General features: G+C 43.7%; 1 protein-coding gene across 1 annotated transcript in view; it reads right to left on the bottom strand.

Annotated features, from left to right (window-relative positions):
• Nucleotides 1-24,969, bottom strand: part of PLXNA4 (plexin A4) — a 488,098-nt gene that overhangs the window by 138,050 nt on the left and 325,079 nt on the right. Inside the window, exon 5 of the mRNA XM_069860812.1 lies at nt 21,321-21,421. Coding sequence (XP_069716913.1) covers nt 21,321-21,421 — 101 coding nt within the window. The remainder of the gene's footprint in view (nt 1-21,320; nt 21,422-24,969) is intronic.

Below are 24,969 nucleotides of genomic sequence, written 5' to 3'. Positions count from 1 at the left end.
TTTCCTATTAACCACCATACATCCAGACAATTGCTCTGATTGATTCCAATCAGGTTTTACACCATGCTTTATCCATCAGCACAAAGCTTCACTGTCTGTTAATATCATGGGGCAAACCATTCTTAATGGAGGCTGCCAAACAGAATAGCATCAGCATTAGCAGTCACAAGAATTGATGAAGTAAATGCAGCATTAGGATTGCTGGGGTTTTGCAATCTCTGTATGGAAAGCGCAATAAAAAATCTGTTAGAGTATCCACACAACAGCAAGCTCACCAACAACTCTCCCTATGTTCTGAATAAATTTCTAATCCGATGGCAAGGACTGAAGAGATGCCTTGAGATACGTCTTCTATAACCAGGATTATTATGCATGCATGATAGCAGTGTGATGGATGGATGGATAGATAGATAGATAGAGATGGATAGATCAATTGACAGATAGGCAGACTGACAGATGATCTGGATCATTCCCTGCTTGCCTTTTATCTGGGACTGGGAACTTTTCTCCTCTCTCAGTTCAAGCAGAAATGTCATCTTCATAGTTGCTCTTTTCAATGTGTTTGCAACAGGCACTTTGATCAAAGAAGAAGTGATTGAAATAAGAAACAAAGTCCTGTTTAAGCAAATGACGAAGAAAGTCCCCTCCGTAGAATGAGGGCAATAGACACCTTCCTCCAGAGGTCTCCATGAAAATTAGAGACATTAACCAATTATCACATTCTCAAGAAGGGGATGAAAACTATTTCTATTTTTTGTCTATGTCCCTTGACCTGGTGGAAAAAAACATTGTTTAGCAGACAATAAGGATGCACAATGAGGATGCTGTGAACCAAAAGGAGGAAGAACAACTGAACTAGGAGCAAACAGCCATAAAGAGGATGTGACTCCAGATATGCCATGAGTGCATGAATGAAAGGGAAATCTGTATGGAGAAGAAATCATCCACAGAGCTCCTGTTTACATTAAAGCATGTTAATATGAGTTTACATAGCATTTGAATACAGTAAATGTGTGAGGTTTGTGTATATATGCACACAAGGTATACAGATACCTATCTAGCTGTCTAGAGAGAAGTGAATAAATCTTCAACCCCCAGCACTGAAACAAGACCCTGCTGAAGAGAGTGTGAAGATCTTAGAGGGTTTTGTTCCATCTGCAATCATTCTATGATTCCCAGTGGGGTACTCCGTGGGGTAAAGGCAACCGTGATCTTTCTTAGGAGGCAGAGGATGGCCGAGCTGCTCCTCCAACCACTGCCAATGACACTAGAACCCCTTCAGCCCCGATAAACACAGACACTATCTTTCCCCATGAAACCAGCAAATTAATAACACAATAGGCCCAGCACAAAAGTTTTAGCTGTAAGTGGCATGGACGCTTATATGGGCACCATGGGCACCATGGGCACCTCCTACTTATTCAATCAGAAAACATGGAATTGGGACATATGTCCCAAGTCACTCCTTGTGCTCCGTGTATGTTTTTCAAGCATCTTTTACAGGCTATTTTCCAGTCCTCTCTTACATGCCTTATTGATGTGTTTCTGCCTCTTCTATTAGAAAGAGTACACCACAAGCAAATGAATCTCCGTGTCAGGGATTTCCCCGATGGCAGTCTCAGGTGACAGGTTATTACCAGTTCTCTCCCAAGGAGCCACTCTGCTCAATCCTTTTCCCGCACCTATCCTCCCTCCGTTAACCTGCAAATTGCTTTACCTGCAGTAGGTGGATTTAACTACATTGGTCATAATGATGAGATGTTCCCACACGCACAGCCTGCTATTAAACAGCACTTTATTCGGACTCATGGGCAAATGCTTAGTAGCTGGGGAGTTGTTCTTGCTCACCCCATGACTGAATATGTGCCAGTATGGGTTAAAATCTTGGTATTACTGTATCTTCTTGTATTTTGATTTCAACAGAACTACAAATTACCAGCATGACTGTAAACTAGACCTTGATCTCCAGTGGGTGCTTGCAACTGCCTTTGGAAACTCTCCTTCCCCAGCACCAACTTTCTAATTACTTCTTTCCCTCACTTTATCACTTTTCCACAAAACAGAACAAAACAGAACACTTGAAAAATACTGTCAATAGCACACATGCAAAATACTTATGTCCAAAGCCCAAGGTTATTTTATCAGACGTGGAAGAGAAAGAGGAATGGCAAACAGCCCAGAGCACTGATTGGAGAACTTGGTTCAGCTTATTAATTTGAACACCTGGCACTGGTTGTCTTGTGCAGCAAGGTCCATAATATAGATTCCAAATAATTAGAGGAAGGTCACGGGCAGGTACAAACCTTCTGCCTTCACCAAAGCAGCCAGCTCAGGCACACCGGGTGGGGGATGCTGACCTCAGATGTATGTGGAGGCCTCATTTCTAGGCAATGATTCAATACCTAATTAAAGTATGGACAATACCCATGTAGTGATTTGTTGGCATGGCTCTAAAACCCATCAGCTGGATCGTGCTTTATGAGAGAGCAAATCCCCGTTCCCAACCAGAAATCCTCTATTTGCAAGCAGACTCTGAAATAAAAAATGTATTTTTCTTGTGTTTCTATAATAACCTTGAACTGTTCCTTCTGATTTCGTGGATACACTGATGTTTAAAGGAAAGGATTAGGGATTTCTTTCTAAGGTCTTGCAAAGGAGGAAATGGATAGACTCGGAAGAGAAGCCAGGCAATGGGAGCCCTAGTTCCCTCCCTCAACACGAGACGCATGCTTCAGTTTATCAGGTGAATGATAGTGCCAATTTGCAATGCTGCGTATGCGGACCTGGGTAGAGGCAAGTGAGAAAATCACAAGAAATTCAAAGATATTTAAAACATAACTCTTTTGGAGCATCTTGAGAAAGCACACTGCAGCCAGGGTTTTTTCTTGTAACGCAGGATGAGAGACTGCGCTTCCAGTTACAGGGACTGGACCATGCTGGGTGATGCAGGCAGGCAGTGTTTATTTCTATGCTGCTACCAGGTTTGTTTTTTTCCCTTTCTTCTAGCTTTCTTCCACCCCTTCAGACACAGCTCAATCTCAGCTTGTGTTTACTTTATAGATTTCTTTCCTTACTTTCACACTAAAATCATTAGCAATTATCACATGCAAGGAAAGGGGATCCTCAGTACCAAGAAGTCGATGTCTGGAGGTAGCTGTGAAAGCAGAGCTAGCAGCAGCAAGTCAAATCCCTCTTCGGCAGATGAAACCTATCTTGTTAAAATAACTCTTCCTCTATTCTCGGTCTTATCAGAATGAATGCCACCAACTAAACCAGTGTATCCATCCAAGAGCTCACAACGGGCATAGCTCTCACATGACAATGAGAGATGCACTAACATCCATGTTCAGGTATTTCTCAAATCTAGGAGGAAATAAGTCTCAGGTCCAGAAGGATCCATCCACTAATTCCCTGAAGACGGTCCACAGCTCAGGGACTTTTCCATTCTCCTATCTCTCATGACCTTGTCACAATGACTGGCAGGTTGGATTTTATACCAGCTTGTGGCTGTGACACCGACACACCTCATGCTAGAATCGTTTAGATGAGAGGATAAAATTGTCATTCAAAATCCATCCTTAAAGCATCACCCATCACACATCCAGACGAAATCAATAAATCCAGTAGATGTCCACCCTGTATGCCTGGAGGAAGTAAAATTTTTAGTCACTATTTTTCAGACTGAAGAACCTGAGATCTACAGAAGAAACACCACTTGCCCATCATGCCTCAATGGCAGAGTTTTAAACAGAAACCAGGAATCCTGATGCCTGATCCCAAGGGAAAAGACCACTTCTTAACAGACTCACCATGACAACACTGATACAAGCTTCATCAACTGCAATCAAAAGCAGGAAAACAAAGGACAAGACAGAGTGAGACAGCAAAATAACTGACTGGAGATGAGCTGAGCACACATTTTAATGGATATTTAGGCTCCCCACTGTTGCTGCTGAAAGGCTTCTGCAACAATCTTGGCTTCCCCTTCATGCAGTTACTGAGCTAATCAAACATAATTCAGCTTGGTGCTGGACCGCTGTCCAACAGAAGGCACAGCTGCTGAGAGGGAGATGGAGTTTCTGAGCAGAGCCACGGGGTGGCTGAATGGAAGAGAAGCCCCCACTCCAGACAGCATGGGGCAAATGCCAAATACTGCCTAGCTCCAACACCGTGCCAAAGAGCCAAACCAGCCAACCACGGCAACACCAGAGCCAAAGCCAACATCAAGGCACACTGAGCAGGGTGAAGAGGATTTTAGCAATTACATGTCTGCAAAGGGCTTCCAAACACATGCTGGCTGGATGGACATGTCAGAGATACTCATCATACTCTACGTCAATGACACTGTTATTACTTGTTTCTGTGCTAATAAGGCCACAGGTTAGGTGACCATTTTCAAGACCTGCTCAAACTCACGGTGAGAGGCCTTTGAAAACACAGGGATGCAGAAATGGCTGCAGCAACTCAGTTTGAATATGCAGATAGTCATTCATTCTGTCTCTGACTTAGTAGACACTTGGGTAGAAAGATAATCTTCGGGAGGTTGTTGAGTCACCTTCCCTGGAGGTGTTTAAGGCACGGGTGGATGAGGTGCTAAGGGGCATGGTTTAGTGTTTGATAGGAATGGTTGGACTTGATGATCCGGTGGGTCTCTTCCAACCTGGTTATTCTATGATTCTATGATTCTATGATAATAAAACAGCCATTATAGAGTGAAACTTCTCCTGGTTTAAACTCCCAGCTTCCAGCAAGCAGTGACACAGGGACTGTCTGATCTAGAGACTGCAGCGATGTCACTGTATTGAACAGGTCTCAACAGATCTTTCTTTCATTAATTTGTCTAATTGCTTTCCAGACAGTAGTATTTCTGGCCTCTGTAATACACTTCACATTGTTGCATGGATGAATGAAGCATTATATGAAAATGTCCTTTCTTCTGTTTGTTTTAATATTCCTCTTGATAATCTCATATAAAGTTCCCTAGATCCTGTGTTGTGAGAAATAGTGAGTAATCATCCCCTATTCACTTTCTTCATTACACTCATGATTGTCTGGATGCATTATAGCCCTCTCAGTCATCTTTTTTTTAAGATGAAAATCGACAAGTCATACAATCTCTCCTTGTATAAAGATCATTAGAAACCCGTATTCCTGCTTCCCACACTTCCCACTGCCTTGCTGGTTTGACTATATTCATTTTAACTTGGCATGATCAAAAGTACCCAGGGTAGGCAGCATGGGAGAGCACCATGGATTGCCATATAATGATACTCTCTGTTGAGTTCTCCATTCATTTCCAAAACATGCCTCACATTATACACATTGTTTGAGGTCTGCAGGGAATTACCCAGGTTGACTTCACTACCTTCTTCCCTGCAGCTGATCACTGAACACCTTGGGCTACAGCTACCTGAGCCACACTTGCCATTTTATTACCCTGACACTTCGTTTCGTATATTCCTTCTACAAGTCCTTGCAGACATTTTTACTTTTGAAAAATCTGAAAAATCTAGCACTAGTCACCTTTTCTAATTCACTCTTTACCCAGTTTTACCTCATTTATGAAAACATCAAATATACATGGTCCTACGGGATCCCCCTGAGTATTCCTTCCCTCCACCATAACTCTTTATTCCTGATTTTTGTTTCCCATCTTTGAACTGGTTGCTAATCTATCAGAAGACTCTTCTTCCTGTCCCATGATAGCATAGTTTAAATTCTTCACTATGGGAAAAGTATTAATTCCTCTCTATTAACCACATCATCTCTATCACATGGACTTTGATTTATTTAAAGAACAATAATAGACTTGTGACACCCACTCCCATCCCCCAGCATGTCATATGCTTCTTTCTTTCAGTCTATTCTATAATCATGATTCAACCAAATTGAAAGGTAAAAAAAAAAGTCACATTTCTAGATTCTAGTTCTTGGGTCCTTCATGAGTCCAACTTAAAAAAGAAATCAAGTAACAAGTAATAGGATGAGAAGAAATGGTCTCAAGTTTTGCCAGGGCAGATTTAGATTGGGTATTAGGAAAAACTTCTTTAATGGAAGAGCGGTGAAGTATTGGATCAGGCTGCCCAGGGAAGTGATGGAATCTCCATTCCTGGAAGTCTGAAAAATATGTGAAGATGTGGCACTTCAGGACATGGTTAAATAGGCATGGTGACATTGTGCTGATGGTTCAGCTGGATGATCTTAGAGGTCTTTTCCAACCTTAATGATTCTATGAATAACACTTTTATGCTCTAAAAGCATTTTTTTCCTAAACCTTTGGTGGCAGGCACTTCAGACAGCCTGTGCCCTTTGGAAAGTAAACTTCCAGGGGAGCCTTGTTAAATCTGAATCATTCATTTTTATAAGGCTAGCAATGTGTTTCCTATGTGGGCTGACTTATGATTAGTTTGCAACTCACACAATAAGGTTAATGATCTTTTTATTATTCTTTCCTTTGAGTACAACTTCCAGTTTTGAATGGTGTCTCCTTACTTTGCTGTTTAAGCAGACATTTGTAAGGTTGGTTTGGTTTTTTTTTCATTCTTTTTTATCCACTTTCAGGTCTTTTCATAGGTCCTATAACTTGACAATAAATCTCTTATATGATGTCTTTATGTAGTCTCCAGGATACCATGAAGCTCTTTACCTTGCGGCTGCTCCTTTTAACCAGCTTTCTCACTTTTATATTGTTCCCATTTTGAAGCTGAACATCACTGTAATTCTTATTTATTTATTTATTTGTTTTACTTTATTTTATTTTGTTTTTCTTCTACAGGACACTGAATTTGAGAACCATGTGGTCACTCTTACAGAGCAACGCATTGATAGCTGTGCCCTGCAGCATATCCCGCAAGTAAATCCTAAAAGTAAATCCAGATTTGTTTCTCTTTTAGTGGATTTACTGGGTACAATCTCCAAGTGTTGTGACATTTGCTCGGTGCATATGAGGCCACTTGAAGTCTCTCATTACTGTGTAGTCTGCTCTCTCAGCTTTTTGGTTTCGTCTCAGCATGTCACAGTTGCTTTCGCCATCTTCTAATGGTCAATAAACCAGCCCTGACACCATTCCCTTCCCTAGAGATAGCTTGTCACTTGTGCACAAATTGACTCTATTTTTCTTTCCTTAATTTTACATTTCCTTTAACATGAAAGCCTTTTCTTTACCATTTTGGCCTTCTATGTTGTTTCTATGTGATTTATGTCACAGATGAGATTCCTTGTGTCACGTTTTTCGGCTGTGTATCTTGTTAGCATTTTCATTTATAGCAGACTGTTCATGTGCACAGAAGCAAGTACATATTTAATTTTGCTTGGTTGCTTGTTTTCCTGTGCCCTGATTAAAGGGGGCATTTGTTCAGACTGATTTTTACTGGTTTTTACCTGAATTTTATCAAGTTCCAATCCAACCACTTTTCAAGGATAAAGATACGTTATGACTTCACCTTTAGATAATGAGTTTTAACCTTCAAAACCTCTTTCATGCCTACTTTTTATTTAGCTGGCAACAGCCAGATTCCTTCCTGTGTCAGCTCCCATTCTTTGAAAAGATTTCCTTATTCTTCATAAACTTTTCCTACTCTGTTTTCTTAACTGTGCATTGAAATACTGTCTCTGTGCCCGGCTTTGCATTTAAGAAAATACTTCTATAAAAGTCTTGATACTTAGCCTGTTATCTTAACAGCTTGTGTCTTTCCTCCAGGATTTTCCCCCTACTGTCTCCTTGCCATCAGGAGTTGTGGCAACATCCCATTAGTATATTAAACAATACTAGGAAACATTTTCTGATCCCGGCGCCAAGTGACGTGTCTGATCACATTCATGCTAATAAACTCTATGAACTTCCAAAACACCTAGTGGAAATCCTCCCTGACCTATTTAATACCCAAACATGTCCAGGAATTGTTCGAAGGAGTGATAGATGGCCAAAGCCAAACTTATGCTCTAATAAATTTGCACCGCAGGTAGTTTTCTTCCAGTGCTTAATAACATATCCTGGAGTTGTATTATCTACTAATACAAGTGTGGATTATATGGACCAAGAGCCCAGGATTCCTCGGGTTGGAGTCTCTCTGGATGCCCCATGACATCTGTCGTGTCTCTGCCTTGCAGGCAAACCCTGAACATTCCTCACTGTCCTCAGAAACACAGCTCCATGTTTGCTTGCTGATCAAATCTCCTACAGTTCAGGTTTCTTTTCTCTGTCACCTGGGATCTCTGCCCCTGACGACGTGTCCTTGATGTGAGGGGACACGCAGGTATCATCTAGGAGGAGATCTTCATCATTTCTCCAACTGTTAACCACATGTTATGTGTCACTCCTTCCTCTTAAATTACCATAAGTGGACATCCTTCCCACTAACTTGACAGACTGATCGCTCTATCATGTTGCTATAAGTTTCCTCAATAAATTTCCTTGTCACCTCAAGTCCTTCCGATTTGACCACCCTGATCTGACCACACTTCTCCCTAAAGACCATGAGCTGTCAGTAACATTTGCACCTAAATAACATCTGCCCATGAGGCAAAAGCTGATGTTTGACATCATGACCCAAAGCTCCACTCTTCCTGGAGACTTGGCAAACCAAAGGACCATTAGGATCATGGTACCAGCTGGAAAATCTGAGATCCAGAAGTAGCAGTGCTGGGATTAAGATTGGGATTGAGGTTTTTAGATTTTTATGTAAATCTTTAAGAGTTCAAGCTGATATCTGAGCTCCCCAGACATGGGATTTATACAGCACAGTCAGCAAAGCTCAAAGAACTGATTCACCTAACACAAGAGGTCTGTTTTGTTGACCACATATAGTTTACTCAAGATAGCAACTCAGGGTTGGCAGCTGTGACACAGAACCTGTGGAGGATTTGGTCAAAGCAAAAAAAGGCCTTCTATCTACTTTAAGATGAGCTGTGTCTCTCTCTAGACTCCACTGACAGTACTGATGGGGAGCAGGATCAACTTGGGCTGTAATGGGGGTCTCAGCACCCAGCTCATAAGAGACGTATGTGTACAGAGACGTGCCAGGTCACGGTTAGAATCCTAAGTGGAGCTGAAAAGGGATTCCATCACACAGAAAACACAGAGCTGGAAAGGGCCACCTGATTTGCTTTAGTGCTTCTGCAGACAATCCCTCCATAGAAGCTTATACTGAAATTTTATCAAGCTTTATCATAAAACTAGCTGTATTTTTAACACTTGCTAAAGTCAGTGGAAGATTACTTCAGACACTCATTCTCCTCCCAGCCATAAACCTTCTTCCACCTTACACACTAAATGCCCAGTCTACATCCATTCCCTCCTGGGCCAAGATTGTCCAGGTCTTAACCACCATTTCTCTTTCATAGGAATTCAGTCCCTAAACCCACATAAACAGTAGTCCTACCTCTGATCACTTTTGTTTTCTACATTCATTGAGAGCCGTGTCAGTCCATTCCTGCCGAAGCAGTTCTGCAAGCTCTTCTGAGAGCTTCTCCTATTTCCATTTCTTTCTTTTTTTTTTTTTTTTCCAATGCAGGTAGAAGAGTTGCAGTATCTTAGCCTGATACCTTAGGCAAAAGAAACTCCATAACATTAACAAAATGTAAATGAAGTCAACAGGCGAAGACGCCTCGACTGTGTTTCCATCCTACAGAGATGCACCTGTCTGTCTACCAATGTAGTGACTCTCTGTCTGCTCTGCAGTCCCTCCAGGCTTATGCCAATGTATCCCTGATCAGATTTTCTGCTCTGTTTGTGTCCATGCTGTTGGAAAACACGAGCTAACTTTCATGCCAAGTATCCCAAGGGAGTAGCTGCAGGAGTGACTGGTGGGCCAACAAATTCCTATCTACATTCTGAGACATGTTTCATCTGCAAATAGCTCAGACATGACAGGGACAAGTTGCTATTTCAGATATTTAAAGATATGGCACAACAGTGCTTGGCCTTAATTTTGGGCTTCAGCAAGCTATTGATTTTTTGATTCTTTATATTATGTTAATGATGTCATGATCATATCAGATCAGCAGTGCACTCCTGTAAAGCTCCAGAGTGCAATATTTAACAGATACTGTTAGAATTAATTGATTTTCCTATAATTCATTCCACATAAGTTTTCACTCTTAAGCATCTGATTTTTTTTTCATTAATGATAAATTCCCTAAACATCCAGGCAGAGTGAAAAGTCAAAGCATTTACTTCTCCTCTTAGTTTTTAATTTAGGAATGGGGGTAGGAGGGAAGACTGCCCTCTCCAACTCACCCCAGTCGATAGCAGATTAAGTATCACACTCAGTAACGGGTCTGCTCTCCTTTCTATCTCACCAACCCCACCAGATCCTCCATCAGTTAAAGCTGGGAGGGGAAGTCTTGGGTCCTTGAGAGCAGAGAGGGGAACAGACTGCAGAGACTTACTGGTGCTCTAGCAGTACTAGTCAGAATGAAGACCCTACTACGCAGAAAATCACATTCATATCTAAGTATACTGAGATCCTACCCAGACAGACTATAGAATTTAGCTCCATACCTGAAAATAAGTTTTATGAGACAATAGGCTTAAGACAGAAAAATCATTCTATTTTCTGGGTCACTTACACATTCAAAGTTACTTGCAAGCTTGTTTGCAGGGTTGGGACTGGGAAAAAAATGAGGAAGGGATCAGAATAATTTATTCTTATCCAAGTTTGCAGTTTTTCTTCTCCGTAAGAAAAGAACAGAGCCAAAGCTTTTGGGAAGCATCCCAGCATCTTCCTATAATTATTAGCTGGCTGGCTCTTTGGAGGCACTGGGTGGAAGGGGGCCAGGGAAGCTTGCAAGGAGTGGAGAAAAGCCACCTCTGGCCCAGTCACATCTCAGTGGCGTCTCCAACAGAGATGCTCCACTCTGATAATACCTTATCAGGCCAGGCAAGGTCTAAAAGACAAGGAACAGACAAAATAGGAAAGTGCTATCTGAATTGAAATCCTGCCCCTTTACACTGCACAAAATAATCCAGTGCTCATTTGGGAAGGCTGGCTGGCAAATACCTTCCTTCCAAGCGAGTGCTGGAGGCAGGACGCTTCTGGCTGCCTGTTCCCAGCTGCTGGGGTGCCAAGGGAAAGGACATCTCATGGCAACTCCCATCTCCCTGCAGCAGCTGAGAAAGTCTGCAGACAAAAACGTCTCTGTGGTGGTGAAGGTTTGTGTTGCAACAAAACAACCATCTCCCCTCCTTGGCCCTGGGCCATAAGAATGGGGCCCTTTTAGTACAAGTGAAAGACTAAAGATACCTCACTAACCCCTTTCCTTCTCCATCCAGCTGCAGGCAAGTCTTCACCTGGAGCATCTTGGCCTCATTTCTACTCCTGCTACCAAAGAACAGAGGGAAGGGAGAGAGGTTGCAACTGCAAGCAGAGGAGACCCTCTTGCAAAGACTTGATTCCCAAGGTTCTCAAGGGCCAGTGCACAGCACTGCCAGGCACAGCAGCACCTCTGCATGTCTTGATGCATTTTGTGCCTGGGTTCTGCATACCACTCCTACTTGCAAGAGAGAGAGAAGATCTAAATGAGGTCCTGCCATTTTCAGCTCTGCTTTTTCTTGACAGTTCCAGCTTTCTGCCCTCGTGCTCAGATGCAGGAATCAAGCAGGGATGGAAAAAGGGAACCTATAACAGATCTATTACAAATACCTGCTCACACCACCCTCAAATATGCACTCAGCATCTGCACCAAACTAACAAGGGAGAAGCCTTCCAGGCATGGGTGAGCTAGATTGACTTATTTTCTTAACATGTCTCAATTAAAATGTAGATCTCCTTTACTGCCTGAGGCCAGAGGGGCAGGTGGAATTGGGAATGAGATCTGGGAGGGCTAAACAGGACATTTGCTTCATTCCTTGCTCTCCTGTCTGCCTTAACCCTTCTGGTGCCACCTCTGCTCTAACAGCCAGAAAAGGGCACGATGTGATTTGGGTATGTTCATTAAGTTAAACAAGGAACTACACGTGTGTTTGCATCTTGCCATGTCTGTTATGACTCCTTCTGCTTTAATCAAACAAACTCAAAACTTATTCAGCCCCTGGTGAGATGAAAATATTATTATCATGCTTTATAACCCATTCTGTCTGGGAGCCTGCAGTCATCAAGTCCAGCTGCCTACAGGACGTTTGGAAGATACTCATAATCCAAAGTGCTTTAAGACCTTAGACTTCACTGAGGTGGGGAAGTGTTACCTCTCTCTTACAAACAAGGTACTAAAACACAGGGAAATTAAGGACTGGAGTCATTGTAAGTTAGGCATTGTTCAATATAGTCATTTCAATTTCCCCAACAGCCGCTAAAAGAAACTGGCACTTCCAGAGGGCAATTCACCCCACTGCCTTAAACATCTCAGGGTTAGAGTGACTGTGTTCACAAAAAAACTCCTCTCTCCAGTGGTTGCTTCAATAAGAAACCTAGTAGCAGATGACACAAATGCCATCCTGAGTAACTTGTCTGAAACCATGCAAGATGCCTATAGCAGAGCAGAGAAATTAGTACCTAAGGAAAATCTTGTAACCAATGGATCATGCTGGCATCCCTTTCTAAATGCACCAAGGGACCTAGAACTTGCTTTTCCCAGACAGAAACTGTCCCAGATCTTGTCTTACAACAGTGCCAAAGACCTTCAGGCCACACCAATCCCCACTTCTTTGTGTTATTCACAACCTCTCAGGTCCTTTAGAAGGCCCCTGGGGACCACTGAACACCACTGTCTCTTTCTCATTGCATGTCCTAGGACAAGAGACACACCTCCTAGCCCATGGCAGCCTGTGTCCTTTGTTTCTCATCAGAGAAGAAGAAACCTCCAAGATCCTTCTCTGAAAAGACTGAATTTTCTGCTGTGCTAACCCTGAGCTGCTTATCTTTCCGTGACAGAGACAAACCCCAAATAGGACACCTAACTCGCAGGTTTGTATCAGGAGAAAGATTCTGCTGGAACCCACTGCACAAACTAATTATCTTCTTACCCCTCCCCACTGCCCTCTAGCAAGATAAGCTAATCAAGGAAGAAAGTTGTTATCAAAACACAATTACCACACGCCTGGGGTCCACAGTGCCCAGTGCTGTCCCTGAGTTGCCTCGAGCAGTCATGGTCACTGAGATAATCAACCTGTGAAGGGCATAGCTCTGCCCTGCACTGCTAGGTAGACTGGTGCAGCAAAACTGCTCCCAAAAGAGATATGATGGCATCTAGGGAGTGAAAGGACATGCAGGACACACAACATGCAGGTACAGCGATGCGTCAGATCTCCAGGACTTGTGACCAGCTCTTTTATCAAAGGTAAAGGCCGGGTTCAGAGTGGTTTATTCTATGTCATCACCCATCTGTAGTGAAATGGGATTCCCAGGAGCCTCTGTTTCACTCGGGGCTTTATCACCATCAATACACATGCTCCCCATCCCAAGAATTTCCTCCTGCTCTCTGGACTAAGAGCCCTGATCTCATTTCAAAAGGCCATTGGAGAGCTGTCACATTTGGGGCTATTTCCTCTGCTCCAAAGGAGAGGCAATGCTTATGTGTGAAATGATGGGTACTTTAGCCATACCTCAGCAGAGAGATTAAAGATTATCTAGTCTCAACGCAGAATGATTAATAGGCCAATGTCACTCTACAGAGCCCCCCTACTGTGTGCTTCCTTCTTTGAGAAGGCTGAAATGCCTTCTCCAGTTACAATAACTACCTGAGAAGAAGTGGGAATCACTCTGTGCCAAGGCCAATCATGGGAAGATTACTCCACTTTCCCTTGCTATCAGATGGAAGAGGTTCAAAGGCCATGCACACAGCTATCATCTGTGTCACCTGTGTCATCTGTGACTGGGGGAGGCATCAAACCAAGCACTGTTTGAAGACAAGACATCTTGACAGGTGGTCCACTCCTATCTTTGCCACCATTGACTGGCAGTGTTAACACTGCCAAACAACTGATTGGGGGCTTTCAAACCAAATGAAAGATTTCAGATTTCCTGCAATTACGTCCCCTACTAGCATTTATGTTTTTCTCCCCATTGTGTACCTATGGCATTTACCTGGAAATCTCTGGTTGCGATGAGAAATGCCCCCAAGTACCTCAGACAAAGGGTTATTGAACGCAGCAATTGAGGTAGCTGTGAGCTTCTCCCCTGATGGGGAAGATCATCCCTGCCAGCTACAAGCTTCCAAGGCAAAGCAGGATTTGAGTTGGAGGCCGTTTGTCTTCTGTGTGGCTGATCCACCTCTGGGAAGACTGGGACAACTGTCATGTAGCTTTGGCATGTCTCCCAGGTATTTGAGGGCAGCAAGAGCTGACTCATGGCAAGGTAATACTAAGGCAGGAAAGGATACAGACTGTTTTCCTATGAAAAAAAATGTCCCAACCATGACCACAAAGACTTACTTACCCCTCTACGCCACTCTCATAAAACCCCACCTGGAGTATTGTGTCCAGTTCTGGAATCCCCAACAGAAGAAGCATATGGAACTGTTGGAACAGGTCCAGAGGAGGCTGTGAAGATGGCCCTGTGAAGAGGGCTGGAGCACCTCTGCTATGAGGACAGGCTGAGAGAGTTGCGCCTGTTCAGCCTGGAGAAGAGAAGGCTCCCGGGAGAACGTTTAGTGACCTTCTAGTACCTGAAGGGGCCCTACAAGAAAGCTGGAGAGGGACTTGTTTACAAGAGCCTGCAGTGATAGGACAAGGGGGAATGGCTTTAAATTGGAGCAGGGAAGATAAAGATTAAACATTAGGAAGAAATTCTCTGTGATGAGGGTGCTGAGGCCCTGGAACAGGTTGCCCAGGGAAGTTGTGGATTCCCCCTCCCTGGAAGTGTTCAAGGCTGGGTTGGATGGGGCCTTGAGCAGCCTGGTCCAGTGGGAAGTGTCCTTGTCCATGGCATGAGGGTTGGAACTGGATGATCTTTAAGGTCCTCTCCAACCCAAACTATTCTATGATTTTACAATTTATCATGCCAGGCAAATGCGAAACACCTGCAAATTGCTACCTTATTGAAGGGACTCTGGTTTGCACTTTGGGACATAACAACATGGAGAGTATAAAGCAGGGATAGGTGGGGGCATGGGTTCTTGTAGTGGACGCTGAAGGTCTATGGGATCACAAGTCCCTGTAAGAATCAGTAAATAATTATTTTCTCACTACACACTTGTACACTCACTACACTACACTTGGCTGGACATTAGGAAAAAATTTTTCACAGAAAGGGTCATTGGGCACTGGAACAGGCTACTCAGGGAGGTGGTTGACTCACCTTCCCTGGAGGTGTTTAAGGCACGGGTGGACGAAGTGCTAAGGGGCATGGTTTAGTGTTTGATAGGAATGGTTGGACTCGATGATCCGGTGGGTCTCTTCCAACCTGGTTATTCTATGATTCTATGATTCTATGATTCTACACATTAGAGCTCAGAGTTGTACAGGACTGAGCGTGATATTTTACCCTCTTGCCCTGTTGGGTCTCTGAAGCCTGATTCATGCATCCCTTCCCAGTGCCCCTTCCCCATACAGCACTTGTGATATCCTCTCCTCCCCTGCATAAGTGGAGGAAAATCTAGGAAGCAAAAGAGAGGAGGTGAAGGGGAAAGAAAGAAAAAAATCCCTCAGCCTGAAAGAGTCACAGTCTTTCAGAAGGCAGAAAGTCAAACAAGAAAAAGACCCTTCAAAAAAGGTCTTATTGCAGCATCTGTAGGTGGCTTAAGTTACCCGAGACTCTCTAGTGATTCAGAAGACTTTGACCAAGAAAGTTAAAGCCAGGGACGATCAATGAACCTCTGCAAGTAGCATCGCATCGGGTTACCTGCTGAGACGAGACAGCGGGAGCTGCACTTTGTAACTCTTACTTTTTTTTTCCTAGTCTGGCAATGAGTCTAAGCACGGATAACAAACCTCCCTCCCACTCAGCACTAATCCCTCACTCCCTAGAAAACAACTTGTTTAAGTGCTTTTTTTACTCCATATCATGTTAGAAACAAGAATTGTAATTCCTGGCTACACGAGTATCCTGCAGCCACAAGGCAGACGGGAAGAACTGGAAAGAAGGAAGACGTGGAAGGCAACTTCCAAGATCCTGGGCTAGGTGTCTGCTGCAAGAGGACCACATAAAACCCCTCTGAACAGGACAAAAGCAACTAAAACAGTATGTGTTATCGACATTATTCTCAAACTGACTCAAAAACACATCAGCTACAGGGAAGAAAATTATCCCAGACAAAACCAAGATGCACACAAAGGACATGTGCAGCTCCTCAGAGATGAGCAAAGGAGTGCAGACAGCAGAGCCGACTCCTGGCTCTGCTACCTCCACTGTAGGACAGGCTGGTGATGCTTAAACAAACTCTCTTCCCTTCGTAGGAAATGCCAGTTCCTCCATATTAATGGTGTCTGTTGGCAACCTGCTTTACTCAGTCTCTAGAGCGGTCAAAGTCTCCTGGGGAAGGAGGAAATCGCAGATGCCCAAATCATAGAATCATAGAATGTTTCATTTTATTAAAAAAAAAACCAACAAACCAACACAAAAAAAAAGTAACGCTTTGCTAAGAATGACTTCTTATTCTGAAATTTTAAGCCATCTCCTAAAAAAAAACTGAAATAAAATCCCCCCAAAAGAACTTCTGAAGTCTAAATAAATCATTCTCCAAATACTAAATGGTATCAATCCTTCCTAAAATGGTTTTCAAGATTTTTTTTATTATAAAAATAATTGGCCACTACAAGTTGGGAAAAAAAAAAAGTTTTGAAATAGCAGAAGTCCTCTAGAAAATGGGACTTTTTTCCCCTCTCTGGTAGCAACTAATGATCTGCCCGCCAAGGAGTTCCCAGCAAGAGCAGATTCCAGAGCAGAAGGAGTCTGGTGCCTGGGGGGTGCATCCTCCCTTAAGGACAGCTTGTGCATGTTTGACTCTGCATCCCAGAATTAAACAGAGGTTACATGAGGATGAAACAAGGCAGCACAGCCAAAATCTTGAAGTGTCAGCTAATACAAAAGAACCTGGAACAGGGCCCTTCGGCAGCCAGCAAGGTCAGCGTATTTCCGCTTTATAAAGTGTTGCCTGTCCTTATAGGGATGCTGCTGCTCTTCTGCCCCAAGTATCCTTTCGGCTGGCAGTTGGGGTGTTAAGCACAACTCAGAGATACCAAGCAAAGTTGAAAACTTGCATGGTCACCACCTGTGCATTGCTTGTGCATGTCTGCACTGTGGCTGGTGCTGAGCTAGACAGGGACAGCGAGGGCTCATGCAGCTGCAGAAGGGTTTATCCCTCCTTTGCGGGCAAAGAGCCTCAGCTCTATCTGCCCTTCTGCATTTGAGGGGGAAAGGAGATAGAAGAGGCTAATAGTTTGTATACAGATGCAGACAGAATAAACTTGCTGGGAGGTATAGAGGAGTTTGGATGGCATCTTTGGGCACTGCTGCATCTGACATAAGAGGAAGCTGCTATTCATTTCAGGCTTGGAGAAAACTTTGCTCAGCTCTCATCTCTCTCTGCAGCCCCCAGTTCGAGCTAGTGACATTGCTTTGACCTTGCGACCAAGCACCGAGTGCCTCAGTGCCAGCTATTAGCTTTTCAGCCTTGTCCCTCCCTCATGCTCCAGCCCCAGCCCCTCGCTCCCCTGGAGACCCGTGCAGCAACCGAGCGCCACATTTTCAATTTACACCAACTAAATGATTCATCGCTGCCTAAAGAGGCCTGAACAGAGCCCAGGAGGGGAGCTGAGCTATAAGAGGGAAAGAGAAGGGGGGGGGGACAAGATCGGGGCTAAAGATACAGAGATGAAAAGCTCTGGTGACCTGCTCTATATCAGCTCTCCACTTCTCAGGGCAGAAGCCAATCAATCCCCCCCTGCCTCCCCTCCTTTCTCCTGCAGCCGTCTGTGGGTCTGTCTGTCTCTTCCTCTCCCAGCGGACTCGAGTTTCTTGGTGTAAGCTTAGGACAGTGGAGCCATGGAAATTGATTCCTGTGCCCTGGCACACCGCCCTCCGTGCAGACAGCCCAGCTCTGCCACAAAATGATGGATGGAGAGCAGTCCCCAGGCATCCCCAGACCTCTCATGTAGTAGGAGCTGAGTATAGCTTGGAAATGAGGGTCTGTGGAAAAGGGTCTGCATTAGCCCTTGAACTGTGAATCCCAAAATAAGAGAGATCCACATGGGAGAGACAAAAGGATACAAGTTTTACCACATCTGGCAGTTTTTACCTGTCTCCCAGTCTGCCTGTGTTCTTCTTGATGGATTAAACTGGAGGAGAAAGATAAATGAGAGACATGGCTTTGCCCACAGGCAACCTGGTTTCCAGGTCTTGCACAGCCTGTCTGCCTCTACCATCCTTTTCACAAAGCTGCTCCCATATCAGCATGGCTGGATTCGGCATGCACCACAAAACTCTAGGGATTCCTGACTGGGAGGGAAGAGGGGAGAGTTAGCACTCACGAAGGGAAATGCTGCTGGCACATTTCCCCAGAGATTCTTGTGCAGGAGTCACTGATGATGCATCCCATGTAAGGAAAAGCCTGTTGATGAATTATAGAATCATAGAATAGTTAGGGTTGGAAGGGACCTTAAAGATCATCTAGTTCCAATCCTTCTGCCATGGACAGGGACATCCCACTATATCAGGTTACCCAAGGCCCCATTCAACCTGGCCTTGAACACCTCCAGGGATGGGGCAGCCACAACTTCCCTGGGCAGCCTGTTCCAGTGTCTCACCACTCTCATGGTGAAGAAATTCTTCCTAATGTGTTGTCTAAATCTTCCCTTCTCCAGTTTATATCCATTCCCCCTCATCCTATCACCACAAGCCTTTATGAATAGTCCCTATCCAGCTTTCTTGTAGGCTCCTTTCAGGTCGCTATAAGATCTCCTCCGAGCCTTCTCTTCTCCAGGCTGAACAAGCCCAACTCTTTCAGCCTGTTCTCATATGGAAGGTGCTCCAGCCCTCGGATCATCCTCTTAGCCTCCTCTGGACTAGTTACAACAGTTCCATATGTTTCTTACATTGAGGATTCCAGAAATGGACACAGTGCTCCAGATGAGGTCTCACAAGAGAGGAATAGAGGGGCAGAATCACTTCCCTCAACTTGCTGGCGACGCTTCTTCTGATGCAGCCCCTGATACATTTGGCCTTCTGGGCTGAGAGTGCACATTGCTGGCTCACGTCGAGCTCCTCATCAACCAGCACCCACAAGTCCTTCTCTGAAGGGCTGCTCTCAGTCATGTCATTCCCTATTCTGTCTGTGTTGTCCATGAATTTTAAGGGTTTCTGATGTGCAAAAAGTTTTAATAAGAGACTTAGTATTATGACACTCTTACTCTGAATATCCTGCACAGCCAAACCTTGTTTAATGGGATATAATTGGTTCTTCTGCTCTCAAGGCTACCTAAAAGGATGAGGAAACTGAGACCCAGAGTAGTAAATCTGAGGCTGCACTGAAAACCTCTTCCAAACTAGTACTGAAAATCAGATTTATTGACTGCTATGGAAACTAGAAGGAAGACACAGGCTGGAATGGTATTTGATAACATTTGTCTTCCAGCTGCTTCAAAAAGGACACAGGGAAGTAATCTCAGTGACCCTGCTACAAGGTACATAAATAAGCGATGACTCTTTTTCAGATAAGGAGCCAGAGGTTAAGGGACCAGAGCTGAGAGGATGTGGGGATCCTGCCATCGACCAGATCCAGACTGTGAGGCCAAACTTCCCCTTGAATGACCAAGTTCACAGAGGGTCTTCTTGTTCTAATCAAGTCGATGCTGCCACCCTCACTCCTTGCCAGCCATCACATTTCTGACACTCCTTCCCAATGAGCTACTGGCAAACCTGCAGTTGTCTCTGCCCTTTTTCCCTCCTTTAGGGAATTTATTGCTGGGTGTATTGATTGTTTGTTGCAACTGACCCTGGATGGCAGGAGATGAAATATCTAGCACTGCTGTGGTGCAATCAATGGCCAAATTCATGCTTGCCTATACTGCTTGCACATAGTATGTGCTGTCCATGAATTAAAAGCAAAACACATCATGTAGGATAGATGCAGGGTAAGATGCCATGTAAATATAATACAGAGAAGTATATGGAATATCCTCAGGTCAGCAGGGTTGAGAGTGAAATCTGCATGGGTTCATGCCTTCCACACCACAATTCAGGACTACTTTTCTAAGGATGCCTCCAACAATTCCTGAGCTGAGTCAAGTGTTTGGGCAAGTTTTGTGCAGGGTCAGATAGATCTGATCTGAAATTAAACAGACAGTCATGGCTTTGGATGAGGTTCACCCAAGCTAATGAACATCCAAAGAAGACTTGGAATATGGTACAAGTTTGTTCCCTTTTCTTCTGTTCCAGAAAGAAGAAGCAGCAAAGAGGATTGCTTCCACTGGATCACTGTCGCCATCAGGAAATTTTGCAATGCAACACAAAGAGTTCAGTGGTGAACTCAGTGGGAGAAGACAGACACACTGCAATAGCAGGGTCCGTCAGAAAATCCCTTCACTGCTGCCAAGGACACTGTGAGACTTGGAGTGACAGCATCCTGCAGAGCCACGCTCAGCTGGAGATGTTTGGTTAGACAGATCCAATGCACTTTCCAGCCACTGTCTCCGCTGAGAGGTTCTTGGCAAATGAGACCACCCTGCCACTCATAGCCAGGAGCTCAGCCAACCTGACACTTCCTTCTCCATAGCTTTGGCAGAGGGCTCTCTGCAGGAGGAGATCACTGCCAGTGAAAGCTGCGGAGAGGAAACTTCAAGATCAATAGCATCATTAAAAAGCCTGCAAAGCAGGAAAGTCAACAAACTAATCCCCTGGTCCGGAGGACACCTGGATCCAGTGCTTCTTGTGAGGCACTGGTTAAGACAACGCTCTTGAATAACAAAATCATGAATTAAGGCTCCTTCCTGCCCTTAAAAGCCCAAAGATGTGAATACAGACATATTTGCTTGGTATCCTCACTAGATAAACCAAATGAGGAGTTTGGTTCATTTGTGCTTATTTGACACAGGCGAGTTGACCCATAGAGGACAAATGTTCAACTTCAGAGTAAACATTTTACCACAACGAGCATACAAAACACAAGGGCCCCTTGAAATCTATTTTGGAGTAAACTCCATGATGCTTACAGGGACCTGATTCCTCTCTGAGGACAATGGAGACCATGATAAGTCTGAAAGAGGAAAAGTTCAGATCAGGAGTGGAAAGTTGGAGGTGCTGAGACAAGTGTCTGAGCCAAACTGCCTTATGCAATGGAAACAAGAATCTAAGTGTCACCCAGAGAAGATCTGCTTATCACAGCATTGAGGGAAGATGGTTGGGGAAAAAGCAGGGCTGGGGTGGTGGCAAACACCAGCAGGTACTTACGTATTGTGAAGAACACACCATCCACAGTGAGGGTCGCCTGAGCCCAGGCACTCGCTGCAGGTCTCGTACTGGCTACACGACTCCACAGGCACGCGGGTGAGCTGCAGGAGGAAAGGGGATAACTTGTCAGGTTTTCCAAAGGGCTCTGTAACACCCATAATGACTTCATGGAGGGGCCACCTTCCTTGTTCTCTTCCCCTGGTGTACGTCTTCCTAGACAGATATAGCTCTGCAGACCTGGGGAAGACTGGGGGATGTGGCTGCAAATGACCCTAGCACTCAACCTGGTGCAACCCCTGTAGAGATCGACACCTCCACTGTGGCCTCCCTCTCTTCCCCACAGTCTCTCATGCTTCACTGCCAGATGACCTCACTTGCACAGTTTCATTGGGAATCAGCAAATTGCGCAGCCTGCAGATTGTGGTGACCCGGCACCTTAAGGCCATTGAACAATGTGTCATCTTCTGCAGCAAGTGAAACTTGCTAGATCTGGATATTTTCCTATGCTCTGGTTATAGACCCTGTTACTTTCTGGCTTCCAGTGAGATCTGAGGTCTCATAATGTCTTTGTCTCCCTCCCATGGCCCTCCTGTACTACCTCCTGGTCCCAGGAGAGCATTAGCTCCATTCCATGTTGCCCAGGCATTTTTCAAACCATCAGATATTCCATCTCTGGAGGGGCTGCTCCCAGAAGGAAGAGGACAGAGGCTACCAGCCTGGGTTTTGAAGGAGCTTGCTGTTACCTTGACTTTCCAGCTCAGAAGGCTTTAGAGGTGGACCTTAAACAACCATCTACTGCCAAAACACAGCATTTTATTATCTCTCTTTTTTTTCTTTCTTCCTTTTAATTAAAGCATTTCAGTAAGTGATTTCAAAGATAGAAGGGACTGCCTAGCCTGACCTCTTATCTAAAAGAGCAGAACCTTTTGATTCCCATTAGGTTTTGTAAGCCTCTTGCTTCTTTTGAAGGCAAACATACACCTTGGGCCCAATGACCTGATAGTCTTTTTTCCATTGAATAAGCTTCAGAGAGCTTCCAGAATATAAAGTCAATTGCCAGTACATTCACCCCTGCTCATGTCAGCAGGGAGAGTTTATTCCTTTAGACTATGTAGTGTGGTATTACCCTGATGAAACACCACTGAGAACTGCCAACGGTAAGCTGCAGAACAGTTACTCGTGACAAATGACAAGGGAATACACCTGGATCCTAATGACATTTTTTTTACATGGTAAAACATTCAAGAGAGTTTAAGCTGTGAAGCGACAATATTAGGACCCATTCTCATTGCATCTCTAGATGAACCAAGAACTGGCTTTTATATATAAATACATACCAGGTAAAGTTCCAGCTATTTATGAAGACCTTTTGTGTACCAGAAATTGTCTTCCTAAGCTCTGTACAGACACCCTACATGGTAGAATGTAGTCTATGAACCAAAGCCAAAAATATGTATTTTTATGTCTGGCAGGTGGCAGTTGCTTTAGAAAACTTTAAATAGAAATATGATGGGATTTATTTATCATTGTACCACTGCCTGTGTGAAGTCACCCAAAGAAACCAACTGCAGCTACTGGAAGCTTTAAATGCAAAAGGGAGAACGGCTAACACATCCCTCCCAACCTGAAACACCCTTCTCAGATTGAATATATTGCCATGAGAGTATAAACATAATAACGACAGACCACAGAGCAACGAATATGATCAAAACAGGGAGCAAGTTATTCAGACTTCCGTATCAAGACATTTCAAAGATGGCTTGGCCATGAATGTACTTGTTCCATCTAGCTGAAACTTCAAGTTAAGAAGGTATCAAGAGTTCATCAAGGACAAGCTCTATGCTCCAGGATTTCAGCCAATTACACTTATGTTGAACCTAATAGTCTGTGTTGCATCCAACTTCCAAAAGACATACAAATGTTTTACAAGAAGACATCAAGGGGTGGAGAACATATAATTTCTTATGTCAACCTTTCGTAACTGTTATTACCACCTGAGAAAAATATATTGTGAATTATTTTTCCTTGATTACATCTGGCTTGACCGTGTCTGCACTATGAACATCAGAGTACTTCTTAGGAGAGGCAGATAATTCAGTTTTGAAAGATATTAATCTGGTCTTCCTTAATCCGGATCCAATCAATTGTGTCATCTGCACTTTGTTATCACAAATTTATTATCACAGTTGGCATTGGCTTTGCAGTTCCTACCCAAACTACCTTCCGTTTAACATATTGTGCTCCTCAGTTTATCTTTATTAGCTGTAGTGTTTCTGGACATCAGTTTCTGAGCTAGTTTATGTGTCTTATAGAAATAAGCCTTGGTTAAGAAGTTTAGATTAGAACACACACTTTTCGAATATCTAGTGATGTTAGGTTTGAATGTTCCTAGTCAAAATCCACTTGTGACTATGATATATGTACAAGAATGAAGTCCTAGAGGACTGAAATTTGTTATTTCTTCACAAATTGCTACAAAAAGAGTAGATAAAAAACAGTCTCTATAGGTTTTCTTAGTATTATTATTATTTAATTAGCTGTCAAGTTCTATCCAAGCCTTTTTCAGAGGCAAGAAGAACCTTCTGGGAATCCAGATCTTCATATTTGCAGAAATGTTTCCTTTTCAGTGTTTTTATGGTGCTCAGTCTCTATAGGATATAGTTTGTACGTTGTGTAGGAGCACACCTTGCTTGTGTGGTCATTCCTGAGAGCACAGCTATGCAGTATGAGCTTGCACCAAGCTACTTTCCACACCCTGTCAAGTGTACCAGAGTAGTAGATGTCCTGTGTCACTGCTTCTGTTGCTATGTACTATTCCTGCTATACGAGACCTTTTACGAGTTCACCTCAAGTAGCTTTATTGTGAGATTAATTAAAATTGTACCACGCTGATAAATGTCTTGGGCTGCAAGTGTCAGACATTCTAATTAATAAAGAAAGAAACTACAAAAAACAAAGGAGCTGCAACTGAAAGGAAAGCCACCTAGGGGTCGTCAGCTGAAAAGAAAAAGAACATCAAGCAAATAAGACAGATCAGAGGTCTTATTTTCCTTTGGAACATAAGCTGTAATTAATTCAGCTCAGTTTTCTGAGTTGAAAGTTTTGAGAACTGACCGTGCCCCATGGGAGCAGTCAGCTTTTTATGCTGTCCCTAAAATATCTGAAAAAGAAAAGTCCATGTAACCTCCCAATTTCAGTGCTTTGCCATTACTCACTGTGATGAAGCGCTTAGGCGGCACTGAAGGTTGAAATCTCCATTGTAAACCAGACTGTGATTACTCCTTACACCCATTCTCCATCTTTGCAAGTCTAAAAGATTTTTCAAGGTCATTTTCTAACCTCAGTGAGCCTCCCTACTTCTAGTCCTTCAGCAAGGTGGAACTTGGATTCAACATTTTGCAGCAAATATAACCAGGGTTTCACCAGAGAGAGGATCAAAAAAAGCAAGGTGTCCTTCAGTTTGGGGCACTATGAGCCAGGTTAGAGTCATTTATATCCCTTAATGGTCACAGCTTAACTGACATTTTGGCCTCACTGTACTAGGGCAATATATGGATATAAGAGGAGACCACTGTTGTTTTAATGGCTTCTGTCTCATATGTGATAAGGCACATCTCCACTTTATCAATGGGAGCTAAGGCTGAATGTG

This window comes from Phaenicophaeus curvirostris, chromosome 1 (genome assembly GCF_032191515.1).
Source record: "Phaenicophaeus curvirostris isolate KB17595 chromosome 1, BPBGC_Pcur_1.0, whole genome shotgun sequence".
Taxonomy (NCBI): domain Eukaryota; kingdom Metazoa; phylum Chordata; class Aves; order Cuculiformes; family Cuculidae; genus Phaenicophaeus; species Phaenicophaeus curvirostris.
Note: the sequence above shows the minus strand (reverse complement) of the source record. Positions and strands in the feature narration are given on the sequence as shown.